The sequence below is a fragment of the Molossus molossus genome, unplaced genomic scaffold, assembly GCF_014108415.1.
Source record: "Molossus molossus isolate mMolMol1 unplaced genomic scaffold, mMolMol1.p scaffold_m16_p_2, whole genome shotgun sequence".
Taxonomy (NCBI): domain Eukaryota; kingdom Metazoa; phylum Chordata; class Mammalia; order Chiroptera; family Molossidae; genus Molossus; species Molossus molossus.
This window is the reverse complement of record NW_023425355.1, coordinates 138,868,589-138,882,141: the sequence shown is the minus strand read 5'-3', so window position 1 is coordinate 138,882,141 and position 13,553 is coordinate 138,868,589. Positions and strand designations below refer to the sequence as shown.

General features: G+C 38.6%; 1 protein-coding gene across 1 annotated transcript in view; it reads right to left on the bottom strand.

Moving 5' to 3' along the window:
• CLTRN (collectrin, amino acid transport regulator) overlaps nt 1–13,553 on the bottom strand; it is a 35,914-nt gene that overhangs the window by 20,815 nt on the left and 1,546 nt on the right. Inside the window, exon 3 of the mRNA XM_036271602.1 lies at nt 10,813–10,898. Coding sequence (XP_036127495.1) covers nt 10,813–10,898 — 86 coding nt within the window. The remainder of the gene's footprint in view (nt 1–10,812; nt 10,899–13,553) is intronic.

Here is a 13,553-nt window from a genome sequence, read left to right as displayed (position 1 = left end):
ATGAGGATGCTCAACAGCATGAGTAAAGATACAGAAACAATGAAAATCAACCAATTGGAAATGAAAAACCACCAAGCGGAAATGAAGAATGACATAGCAGAAACAAAAGACACATTGAGAGAGATAACTGGCAGATTACAGGAAATCGAGCACTGGATCAGTGAATTAGAAGACAGGGTAGAAAAAGTCACCCAATCAAAGAACCAAAAAGAAAAAAGAAAAAAAAACAATTAAGAAACATGCAGACAGTTTAAGAGAGCTGGCGGTCAGCATAAAATGTAACAACATTCACATCATAGGAGTACCAGAAGAAAAAGAAAATGAGCAAGGGTTAGAGAATATATTTAAAGAAACAGTGACGGAAAACTTCTCTAACTTGGTGAAGGAAAAAGGCATGCAAGTTCAGGAAGCACAGAGAGCCTCAACTAAGAAGAACACAAAGAGAACCACATCAAGACACATAATAACTAAAATGCCAAAATTTAAAGACAAAGAGAGAATCTTAAAGGCAGCAAGAAAAAAGCAACAGGTTTTCTACAAATGAACCCCCATAAGGGCATCAGCTAATATCTCAACAGAAAAACTACAGAACGGAAGGGACAGGCATGAAGTATTCGAGGTAATGAAAAACAAGGATCTGAATCCAAGACTACTCTATCCAGCAAGACTATTATTCAAAATAGAAGGTGAAATAAAGAACTTCCCAGACCAAAAAAGGCTAAGGGAGTATATTAGCACCAAACCAGCACTGCAAGAAATGTTAAAAGGACTGCTGTAATAAGAAGAAAAAATAGAGAGAGAAACATAGCCATCATAAATAAAAATGGCAATAAATAAGTACATATCAATAATAACCTTCAATGTAAATGGATTAAATGTTCCAATCATAAGACACAGAGTAGCTGAATGGATAAGAAAGCATGACACATATATATGTTGTTTACAAGAGACCCACCTCACAACAAAAGACTCACACAGGCTGAAAGTGAAGGGATGGAAAAAAATTTTCTAAGCAAATGGAAATGAAAAAAAAAAGTGGGGTAGCAATACTCATATCTGATAAAATAGACTTCAAAATGAAAGCCATAACAAGAGACAAAGAAGGCCACTATATAATATTGAAAGGATCTATCCAACAGGAGGATATAACCTTGGTAAACATATATGCATCCAATATAGGAGTACCAAAATATTTTTTAAAACTTCTGGAGGATTTCAAAGGAGAAATGAAGACCAATACAATCATAGCAGGGGACTTCAACACACCCACTGATATCATTGGATAGATCCTCTAGATAAAAAACTAACAAGAAAACAGAGACTCAAAATGATACACTACATCAAATGGATTTAATAGACATTTACAGAGAATTATACCCCAAAACAGCAGAATTCACATTCTTATCAAGTGCACATGAGACATTATCAAAGATAGACCACATGTTAGGACACAAACTAAGTCTCTACAAGTTTAAGATGATTGAAATCATATCAAATGTCTTCTCAGATCACAATGGTGTGAAACTAGAAATTAATTACAATAAAAACACTCAAAAATATATCAGATCATGGGGAGGATAAATAGCATGTTATTAAGCAATGAATGGGTTACCGAGGAGATCAAGGAAGAAATAAAAAAATTCCTGGAAATCAGTGAAAATTAACACACAACAACGCAAGATCTATGAGATGCAGCAAAAGCAGTCCTGAGAGGAAAGTTCATAGCACTGCAGGCCAACCTCAAGAAACAAGAAAAATTTCTAATAGACTAACCCTACAATTTAAAGAACTAGAAAGTAAACAAAAAGAAAAACCTAGCCCTGGCTGGTTCCACTCAGTGGTTAAGCGTCAGCCTGTGGTCCAGAGAGACCTGGGTTTGGTTCCTGCTAAGGGCACGTACCTCGGTTGTAGTTTGTCCCCGGCCCTGGTTGGTCGTGTGGGTGGCTGGTCATGTGGGTGGCAGCCACTCGATGTGTCCCTTTTGCATCGATGTTTCTCTCTCTCTCTCTCTCTCTCTCTCTCTCTCTCTCTCTCTCTCTCTCTCTCTTCCTCCCACTCTATCTGAACAAAAAATGGAAAAGTGTCCTCAGGTGAGGATAAAAAGAAAGAAAAAGAAAGAAAAACCTAGAGCAGGTAGAAGAAAATAAATAGTGAAGGTCAGGGCAGAAATAAATGACGTAGAGACTAAAAAACAATCCAAAAGATCAATGAAACAAAGAGCTGGTTCTTTGAAAAGCTAAACAAGATTAATGAACCTTTAGCCAGACTCACCAAGAAACAAAGAGGGAGGACCCAAATAATCAAAATCAGAAACAAAAGAGAAGTAACAACAGACATCACAAAAATACAGTGGATTGTTAAAAAGTACTATGAACAATTATACACCAACAAATTGGACAACCTAGGTGAAATGAACAAATTTCTAGAATCACACAGTCACCCAAAACTAAATGGGGAAGAGACAGAAAACTTGAACAGACCAAAAACAACCAAGGAAATTGAAGCTGAAATCAATAAACTCCCAGCAAACAAAAACCTGGGTCCAGACAGCTTCACAGGGGAGTTTCACCAAACATTCAAAGAGGAATTAACACCCATTCTCCTCAAACTATTTCAAAACATTGAAGAAGGAAGACTCTAAGCTCTTTTCATGAGGCCAGCATAATCCTAATTCCAAAACTAGATCAAGACACTAAAAAGGAAGAAAACTACAAGCCAGTATCCCTAATGAACATAGATGCCAAAATCCTCAACAATGCATTAGCAAATCAGATCTAGTAATACGTTAAAAAAAAATTATTCACCATGACCAAGGGATGCAAGGCTGGTACAATATTTGCAAATGAATAAATGTGATACACAACATAAACAAAATGAAAGTAAAAAACAATATGATCAAAACAATAGATGCTGGAAAAGCATTTGACAAAATCCAGCACCCATTTCTGATAAAAATGCTCAGCAAAGTGGGAATAGAGGAATCATATCTCAACATAATAAAGAGGCCATATATGAAAAACCTACAAAAAAAAAAAAAAAAACCCTACAGCCAACATCATACTCAATGGGCAAAAACTAAAAGTATTTCCCTTAAAACAGGAACAAGACAGGATGCCCACTTTCCTCAGTTTCATTTAACACAGTAATGGAAATTTTAGCCACAACAATTAGAAGAAGAAAAAGTAAATGGGATCTAAATTGGAAAGGAGAAAATAAAACTGTCATTATTTGCAGATGACATGGTATTGTACATAGAAAACCCTAAAGACTCCATCAAAAGTCTACTATATTTAATAAATAAATTTGGCAAAGCAGCAGAATACAAAATTAACATCCAGAAATCAATGGCATTCTGATACACCAATAATAAACAATCAGGAAGGGAAACTAAAAAAACAATCCATTTACCTTTGCAACAAACATAAATAAAATACATAGGAATAAACTTTATCAAGGAGGTAAAAGACCTGTTTTCAGAAAACTACAGAACATTTAAAAAAGAAATAGAGGAAGATACAAAAAAGTGGAAATATATACCATGTTCATGGATTGGAAAAATCGATATTAAAATGTTCATACTACCCAAAGCATTCTACAGATTCTATGCAATCCTTATTGAAGTACCACCAGCATATTTCACAGATCTAGAACAAATACTCCAAAAGTTTATATGGAACCATAAAAGACTATGAATAGCCACAGCAATCTTGAAAAAGAACAACAAAGTGGGAGGGATCACAATACCAGATATCAAGTTATACTACAAAGCCATTGTAATCAAAATAGCCTGGTACTGGCACAAGAACAGGCATATAGGTCAATGGAACAGAACAGAGAATCCAGATATTTACCCAAGACAGTATGCACAATTAATATTTGACAAAATAGACAAGAGCATACAATGGAGAAAAGACAGTCTCTTCAATAAATGGTGTTGAGAAAATTGGACAGCTACATTAAAAAAAGTGAAACTAGACCACCAACTTACACCATACACAAGAATAAACTCAAAAGGGATAAAAAAAAAAAACTTAAATGTAACTTGTGAAACCATAAAAATACTAGGAGAAAATGTAGGCAGAAAATTTTCAGACATCATACGTAGCGGAATTTTCATCGATACATTGCCTAGGGCAAGAGAAACAAAGGAAAAAAAATTAATAAGTGGGACTACATTAAACTAAAAAGTTTCCGCAAGGCAAAATAAACCAGCAGCAAAATGAAAAGGGAACCCACTCTCTGGGAGAACATATTTGCCAATGATACATCAGATAAGGGTTAATATCCAAAATATATAGAGTACTAATACAACTCAACAAATGGAAGACAAACAATCCAATTAAAAAATGGGCAAAGGATCTAAATAGATGCTTCTCCAAACAGGACATACAAATGGCCAGAAGACATGAAAAATGCTCAACATCTCTAATCATCAGAGAGATGCAAATGAACTGACTATGAGGTATCACGCCTACCACAATGGCTACCATCAACAAATGACCAAACAAGTGCTGGCGAAGGTGTGGAGAAAAGGGGACTCTAGTACACTGCTGGCGGGAATGAATATTGATGCAGCCACTCTAGAAAACAATATAGTGTTTCTTCAAAAAATTAAAAATGGAACTGCCATTTGACCCAGTAATCCCACTTCTTGGAATATATCCCAAAAATGCCTGAAATGCCAATCAGGAAGAATATACACACCCCTATGTTCATAGCAGCACTATTTACAATAGCTAAGGTCTGGAAACAATCTAAGTATCTATTAGTAGATGAGTGGATTAAAAAGCTGTGGTACATTTACACAATGAAACACTATGCAGCTGTAAGAGAGATCTCTAACCCTTTGAGACAACATGGAGGGACCTGGAGAATATTATGCTAAGTGAAATAAGCCAGTCAGAGAAAGAGAAATACCACATGATCTCACTCATGTATGGAACATAATGAACAAAATAAGCTGTTGACCAAAAGAGATCCAGAGTCATGGAAGTAGGGAACAGACTGACAAACCTCAGAGGGATGGGGAGTGGGGGTGGGAAGAGATAAACCAAAGAATTTATATGCATATGTATACAACCAACAACAGACACAGACATTAGGTTGGGGAAAGCAGGAGCAGGGTAGGAATGGGAAGGAGAAGGTTAAGGGGGAAGTAAGGAGGGACATCTGTAATACTTTCAACAATTAAAAAAAGGCACTTTTTTCCCTAAGCATGCCCTACCAGGCTGTCCTTCTGTGGTTAGATCCAGTCTGGGGCTTTTGGCCTTTGAATAGGAAAAACTCATTCCAGACATTTCATAATCCCAAATTATTACCTTTTTTTCTTTTGTGTTAATAAAAAAATGGTTATCTTTAAAAAAAAAAAAAAAAAGACTCTTGTAGACCAAGGTCACAATGTCCTGAGGCCACTAGAATATTAGAAACCAAAGTGGAAGCCAATAAGACCTGAGATGCCAGAATCTGCACACTGGACTCCATTCCCTGTCTAAGAATAGAACCAGGACCGTGGGGAGGGCAAAGGGCTTCTAAATTTCAGGTGGCTTGTACACCGTCATTGTCAGAAGGATCTCCCATCCCTGCCCAGACTGGAACTTCATTGTCTCCAAGCAAAGACCATCCTTTTAAAATGTATTAGCTGAGAGTCACCAGGGAGACTATCAAAGATGTTGTCATCTGCCACACAAGACTTCTCTGGGCCCTGGGACATGAAGATAAATAGATGTTGTCATCTGCCACACAAGACTCCTCTGGGCCCTGGCCCCAGATCTGTCCTACCCTGTGAGCTCCTGTATTCCTGACGTGTGGCCCATGTGAGCACTTAGTGACTATGAAATGAATGGGTGGATGAATGAATTATAGAATGGAGTAATAAACTCCCTTGTTTCTACTCACTGTGCTTTATTCTAAGAGGGACAAACGGAAAGTAAATTGGGTCAGGACTGTGAAAATAAAAAAGGGGGAAAGGAAAGGAGGGAGATTACTTCCACAGAACTTCATTTACCCGCTCAGAGATATCCAGACAACACACTAACACAGATTACTTTCCAGTGTAAGAAGATTCCCGAATATAATGTAGATAGGGGTAGCCAAGAGGAAGCGTATATGTGAGGAAATTTGGTGCTAAAATGGAAGTAACATGAACCCTGATTGTACTTTAGTGGTTAACCCAGCAACCAATGGACACAAATTCCTTCCATTTATAGATTGTATGCAAATAGGGTGACTTCTTCCATGTTCTTTCATCCAAATGGGACCACACTCAAGTTCCTCAAATGTTTGCACAAAATGAAAAATTAATCAACACACAAGCAGTTATTGAGCTAAGTATGCTTTTGAAACTGTATTTTAGCCCTGGACAGTTTTGCTCAGTGGTTAGAATGTCGTCTCATGGACCAATGAGTCACAGGTTCGATTCCAGTCAAGGGCATGTACCTCAGTTGCAGTTCGTCCCCAACCCTGGTCGGGGTCATGAGGGAGGCAGCCAGTCAATGTGTCTCTTTCACATCGATGTTTCTGTTTCTGTTTCTCTCCCCCCCCCCCCCGCACTCTATCTGAAGATAAATAGAAAAATATCCTCGGGTGAGGATTAAAAAAATAAAATAAATAAATAAAGTATATTTTAATATAATAAACTGAAATACCATTAGCACAGCTAAACAGAATATCTACATTTTCAGACTATACATATAGGTGGGTCTGATGGGATTCTTTAAGTTTACTTCAATGATCATTTTGATCAATTGTTTTTACCAAGAAATGATTTTAACCATACACAAGTGGCTTCTTTCAGCAAATCACTCAAAAGGTAAAAGTGTCCACTGCCTTTTCGCAAGTGTGGGGAGCCCTGGACAGAAGGTGATTCTCTAAGAGTTGGCCACACTGCGATTTCTCATCAATGGCGCCAGACAGGGCCAACTGCATCCAAGGGATGGTAAGAATCAGGCTCTTGTTTCTGGAAATCAAAAGGACTAAATAGGAGCTGGGCTGCTGTCTTACAAGCACAAGACTGTTAATCCCCTTACCATGGATACAGCAGCACGTTGTTCCTGTTTTAGATCATAAGACTTATCCTTGAATAAGTAGGCAGAGAGGGAAACTCATTCCATGCCCTACACCATTTAACTCAGAAAGAAAATATCATGCCTGAGTTAGACTTCCACCTCTCTTGCTAAACATGATAAATTATCTTAAAATCCAATATTTGAGTAAAAGAGGCAGATAAATTTCCAGTTTATTTGGGAAACAGACTAAAGTTTAAACTTAGATTATATTTTCCATAGAAATGACTTTCAATATTTTAAAGTTCCTATGAAGCTACTTTAGTAAATCTATTGTAAAATCTTGAAAACACTGTTGTCATCTTCAATCAAAATCCCAAGAAAACTTCAAGTAACCTGACATAATGAAACCAAAACTTTCTATCATTTACATTTTTCTATCCCTCTTCCATTCTGCTTTTAAGAAAATCCAAAAATAGCAAGAAACCTACTTGATATCAAGATTTGTAAGTAATGATTCCAAAAGAATCATATTTAGTCCATTGTCCTATAATTTCTGCCAGGGCCAGATTCGTGGGGGCGAGTGGGACATGCTGTGTGGAACCTGGTTTTACTCATTCTATAAATATCAGTGCCTACTACCTAGTACACTTTCAATTCTTAATTTAATTCTGTGGATCCAACCACAGCAATGCGGTTCAACAGGCTCGCCTCAGTAGACCACTATAAAGAAAGAGGTCCATGTTTCTCACACCATTTCCTATGGGCCCCCTGTCAGCTCTTGCTTCCCCACTGCTTGACAGCATTTGGAGCAGTTGGATAGCTTGTTACTTCTGGTTATTAAAAAGTTCAGGGCAGTCTGATCAAAACTCAGATCAAAACTGTCTTCCCGACTCTGACACACAGCTTCTCCTTCCAGAGGTGCTGGCCTGAGGGTCTGCTCCATTCTTTTACTCTCAGTGCTCCATGTCCTCCTGCACATCGCCCCTCTCCCATCCCCCATTCTGGCATACTTAGGGATGGAAAAGGGAAATGGGAGAGGGCAGGAGTCAGAGAAGAAAAAGCAAAGTTCTTTTTCCTTAGCCAGGGCTCTCTGTGGCCCCTCTCACTGCTATAGTGGGTGTTCTCATGTTCTCCATTCAGAATGCACTTGTGGGCCCTTTGGAGACTGATCTGGGGAGTACACCTTCCCCTGACATGGGTGTGGCACTCTGGCCAACTTGTTCCATCTCACCCTATATTCTGCCTTCAAGGGTGACTTCCAGCCTCACTCTACCGCCTTCTCTTTGTCCTGCAATTGGTTCTCGGCCCCAACAGGCAGTGACTCCGTGCAGCTCCCTTCAGGCCTCCACTTGGCCCCAGGAGCACATTCAAGTACAGACTACTCACAAAGCCGCCCTCTCTCACCGCAGTCACATGGGGCTGAAGCCAGCCTTGCACCTTAGACTTGTCTGGCTCAGAAGCAGGCACCAGTTTCCATCCCACAGTATACCCTCGATGACTGGGGATAGCATCATAACCTCTAGGACACCAAGTGCTGCTGTTCTGGTGGCAGCTGCAAATAGTCCTGACAATGTATGCACTACGATGCCCCAGGTTCTGAGGAAAATTTTTTTTCATAAGTGAATTCCTCAGAATTAATCTGAAATGTTTAAATGAACTTTTTCTAAGAATAGAAGCATCTCATTTAACATAGTCATTCATAAGATTAAATGTAGGCACTTGGAGGAAATAATAGCAATATTAACACAGTAACATATAAAACCTGCTGAACAAGAAGAACTAGACCAATTGAGGGATTAGTATTGTGAGATGACCAGTAGCTTTTATCCTTATATTTTTTCTTTTGAATTTTTGTAATGCTATTATGTAATATTTATTGGAGAAGGTTATTATAAATAGTTATAGAAAGAATGCTAAAGTTTAATGGCATAAGATTAAAGCAAATACATTTTTTCTAAAAATCTATAAAGTAGGAGTAGAGTTCACTTAGGGTATAATTTTCTTTTGCTACAGAACCTGTTCTTTTAATTTCTTGAATCATTAATATATTACCTATTTTTAAATATATATGCATATAGATGTGTGTGTGTTTACACACAAATACATGGATTGTATATTTATTTTGCTCCCCCAAATTCCACTCTTCTACTTTATCCTTTGTGTTCACAGCCCATGCATCATATATTGTGTAGGTTTGGGGGAGACCAATAAATAGCAATACTCTTTGCCAACTTCTAAAGCATTATAAAATTAATACAAAAGAATAAAGCAGATAGGAGACCAAAATAAAAGGCTGGGTTAGAGGATATGACTTTAATCAGCAGACAAATTTCCTTACTAATTAAAAAAAAATCCAGAAATGAGATCAATTCCTCTACAGTGTCCCATGTAGAACTGAACTAAGGCAGGTATCGCCACATACTGGAGTCATATGCAAGATATTAAACATCTTATGATCTGCACCTACCAATCTAAACAATCCTCAGCTGTAACCAACACACACAGCCTTCCAGGGTTATGCGCCTACCCAGCCTACCCATGCAGGGCCAGATTCTGTACTTAGCATAGGAAGCTGCACAGAAAAATAGCTGCAATCTGAGGGCAGGAAGGCTCTGAAAGACAAGGCAACCCATGCCCAATTTCTCCTTCCAGCTCACCAATCAGATCAGTCATTTCACCTCTCAAAGGGAAGAATAAGGGACAGAATAGAGAAAAACCAGATGTGTTACCTTAATCGCAGATAGAGATGGTAGGAACCATCACAACTAGAGAAAATTCCTCTGGAAGAATATATAAAAATGTAAAGCTATTAAAATTGTACTATAGCTGTTAAGAAAATAAACAAGGTGCTATGATAGATACCATCAATACATATTTATTTTCAAAATGAGTGCTATGGACTTATTTGTCCCCCTACCCTCAAATTCATATCTTGAAGCCCTAACCCCAAATGTGACTGTATTTGGAGACAGGGCCTATAGGAGGCAATTATGACTAAATTAGGTCATAAGGTAGAACCCTGATAATACAAGATTAGTGTCCTTTGAAGAAGAGATACCAGAGAGCTCACTCTTTCCCCTTCTACTTCCCCCTTAATAAAGAATAGGTCAAATGAGCACACAATGATCTGGGGGCACCTGAAAACCAAAAGAGGAGCCCTCAGAATGAAACCTACCTTGGCAGCACCTTGAATTTGGACTTTCCAGCCTCCAGAACTGTGAGGAATAACTTCTGTTGTTTAAGCCACCCAGTCTGTGGTATTTTGTTATGACAGACCAAGCTGACTAATACAATGAGAGTAGAGTTCTTATCTATCCTATCTATTTATTCATCAAGAGAAATATGTATATAATAGAAATGTAGAAAGCTTATGACATATGACTACAATGTTTTAATATTTGTCTTCATAGTACCCATTGAATGAAGAGCATTGTTAAAACATGACATAAACTGTAAGCTGAGCTAGATTACAAGTTGTTGTTGTTGTTGTTTTAATGTTAAGCAAAAATGTGGATCCCTTACAGGGGTGGGGAACATCTGGCCACCAGACTGTGTAAGGTCTGAGAAATCATTACCAGCTAACATCACACGCCTCACCAAATTAGCCTAACTAAATATAACAGGCTAATTTTTAAGTTAATAATTTTGTATGGCCCAAGAATGATATTATAAATATCCAAATGGCCCTTGACAGAAAAAAGGTTCCCCACCCTTGCTAGTAAAATGAAATGAATGTTATTTTCAAATAATTTCAAATTCTCAAATAATATAGCAAGTTATCAATTAAGATTTGTCACTGTTTACTTACTCTGTTTTTTCTCTCTTGAGAACTTTTCTCATGGAGAAAGCCACCATTGCTTTGAAGAGATATTCTTCATTAGTATCCCAGGCATACTGAAGACAAGTAAAATAGAAAATGAAAAGCAAAGAGGCATGAGGTAAAAAATGGTACACTGGGTTCTAACTGTGGCCACAGTGGGGGGGGGGTGTCTCTCTCTCTCTCTCTCTCTCTCTCTCTCTCTCTCTCTCTCTCTCTCAGTAAAAACTGGACACTGTGATAAATCACATTAACATAATGTTCAGCATAGAGTTTCTTGGACATTCTGTGTTTCCCATTGCATTATCTTCTTCAGAATCTGCGGTATTAGTAACCGGTCAATAAATAGGACATTTGGACATTTCATCCTGAACAAATACAGTCGGTTCCCTTCTTCCCTTTCTCCCTTGCCTCAGAACCTGATTCCCTGTCTCAGCTTCCCTTCCTTTATTAACATCAGTACAAATGTTCTTTTTATTTTCTTAGCTGGAAACCTGAGTGTAAATGCATGTTATGGGCTGAATTGGAACACCCCCTTCCCACAAAAATTAATTTTAAAGTTCTATCCCAGTACAACCTCAGAATGTAGTCATATTCTGAGGTAGTATCTTTATGAAGATAATCAGGTTAAAATGAGATCAGTAAGGTAGGCCCTAATCCAATATGACTGGTGTACTTATAAGAAGAGGAAATTTGGATATACTGGAGGAAGACATGTGAAGATACAGGGAGAAGACAACCATCTACAAGCCAAGGAGGGAGGCCTGGAACAAATCCTTCCCTCGTGAAACTCTGAAGGAACCAACCTTGATGACGCCTTGGATTTCTAGCCTCCTGAACTGAGAGAAAATAAACTGCTGCTGTGTGAGTGACCCAGTCTGTGTTACTTTGTTACAGCAGCACTAGTAAACTAATGTGGCCGACCTCACATTATAGGTGAGCAATCAAGTATTACTGGAGAAAGTCACAAAAGGGTTTATAGGTTTAACTCTGAATTCATGGTAACCTACTCCCAAACTGCCTGAGTTATCTCCATCAGTTTTCTCTCTCTCATGGTTCACAGTGACTATTTCAGGCCCTCTTCAGGCCCTCCAAATCTCACTGCTTTCCCTCACATCTCACTCTCACTAGATGTTCTTGTTTCATAATTTATAGATATATCTCAAGTCATCAATTTAAACTCCCCAATCCTCTTGTCACCAAATACAAAACTTCCTCCATAGACACACATCCTATCCACATCCTTCCCTGAAGGGTGAAAAGTAGTATTTCTCCTCCTATCAATAGCAGTTCCACTCACTCCTATTAGGAACACTTCCCTTCTGCCCTTCTCGGGATCTAAACAATATCAGTTTCCCCGCTCATGTTCTTCAATGCTCACTTAAGCCTGTCCATTGACTTTTAACCACACTCAACTATTTCCCTTTAAAAGAACAGCAAAAGCAAAGCCAAATCACTTTACTCAATCTTCCTCCTTCCACCTACTTCTGTCTCTCACTGGTTCTTCACAGCCAAAATTCTTGAAAGAGTTGTCCTTTCTCATTATATGTTCACCACCAACTTCTTCGTAACCCCTTTCATTATCTGCCTCCCAGTTCTACCACTCTAAAAAAAAATAAAACCGTTCTCTCTAAAGTAACCAGTGACCTCCACATTGCTTAACACAATGAGCATTCTCCAGTCTCATCTTGCTTGGCCTCTCAACAGCATTTGCGACTCTTGAAAACTCCTCTCATCTTGAAGCACTCTCTTCTCTATTACGATACAAGAGTTTCCTGGTTTTCCTCCTGCGCCTTACCCCCCTTACAGTTTCACCCTCTTCTACAAGGGCTTCAAATTTTAGAGAAACTCAAAGCTTCTCTTCTCTTGGCACTCTACATTTACTCAAGCTTTCCATTATCACCTAAGAGCAAATGACTCAGGAATGTATATCTCAAGCCGGCTCTGTCTTTGCCTATTTGTCAATAAAAGCACAAACACAAGTTAAAAATTAAAGCCTGTTCTTGTCTTTACCTGGTTGCCTGATCATTAATAGGACATTACCCATCCAGTTACATAATTAGAAACAAAAGCTTCATCCTTGACTCCTCCTTCTCCCTTTCCTTGTCATACCATCCCTGTGGCTCTCGAATCCCTTCACTACTCTCAAACTAACATCACCTCTCACCTATACTATTCCAATCACCTCCTAACTGATGCCACCTTTCTACTCTAGTGCCCTCCAATCTGTCTTCCACACTGTGGTTAAATTGTCTTCCAAACACTAATTCTATCATGACATCTCTTCCATAAAACCCCCACTTGCTTTAAAGATATCAAAATTCCCCAAACAGTCCACATATTCTTTGGCCTGACCCAACCTTTCTCTCTAAGCTCATCATGTGTCATGCTCTTCCTCACTACTCCAGTTCCAGACACCTCAGTCTTCCTTCCACCCTTCACTTTCACCAAGTTCCTTCATGTAATAAGCCTTTGCACATACTGTTTCCTCTGCCATTTTTTCTTTTAACCGAGTTCGCTTCTACTCATGCTTCAGACCTCACAGCAAATGTCAAGTACTGAGGCTCCTGATGAGGCCAAAGCCCCCTTGTACTTCTCCTTCCTGTAATACTTGTCCAGGTTGCACCTTTGCATTCAGTTCACCATTTAATGGACAACCAATTCTCCCACTGCTATAAGCCCCACAAGGGCAGGGACAAGCCTGATTTTAGCTGCTCTGCATCCCCAAAATC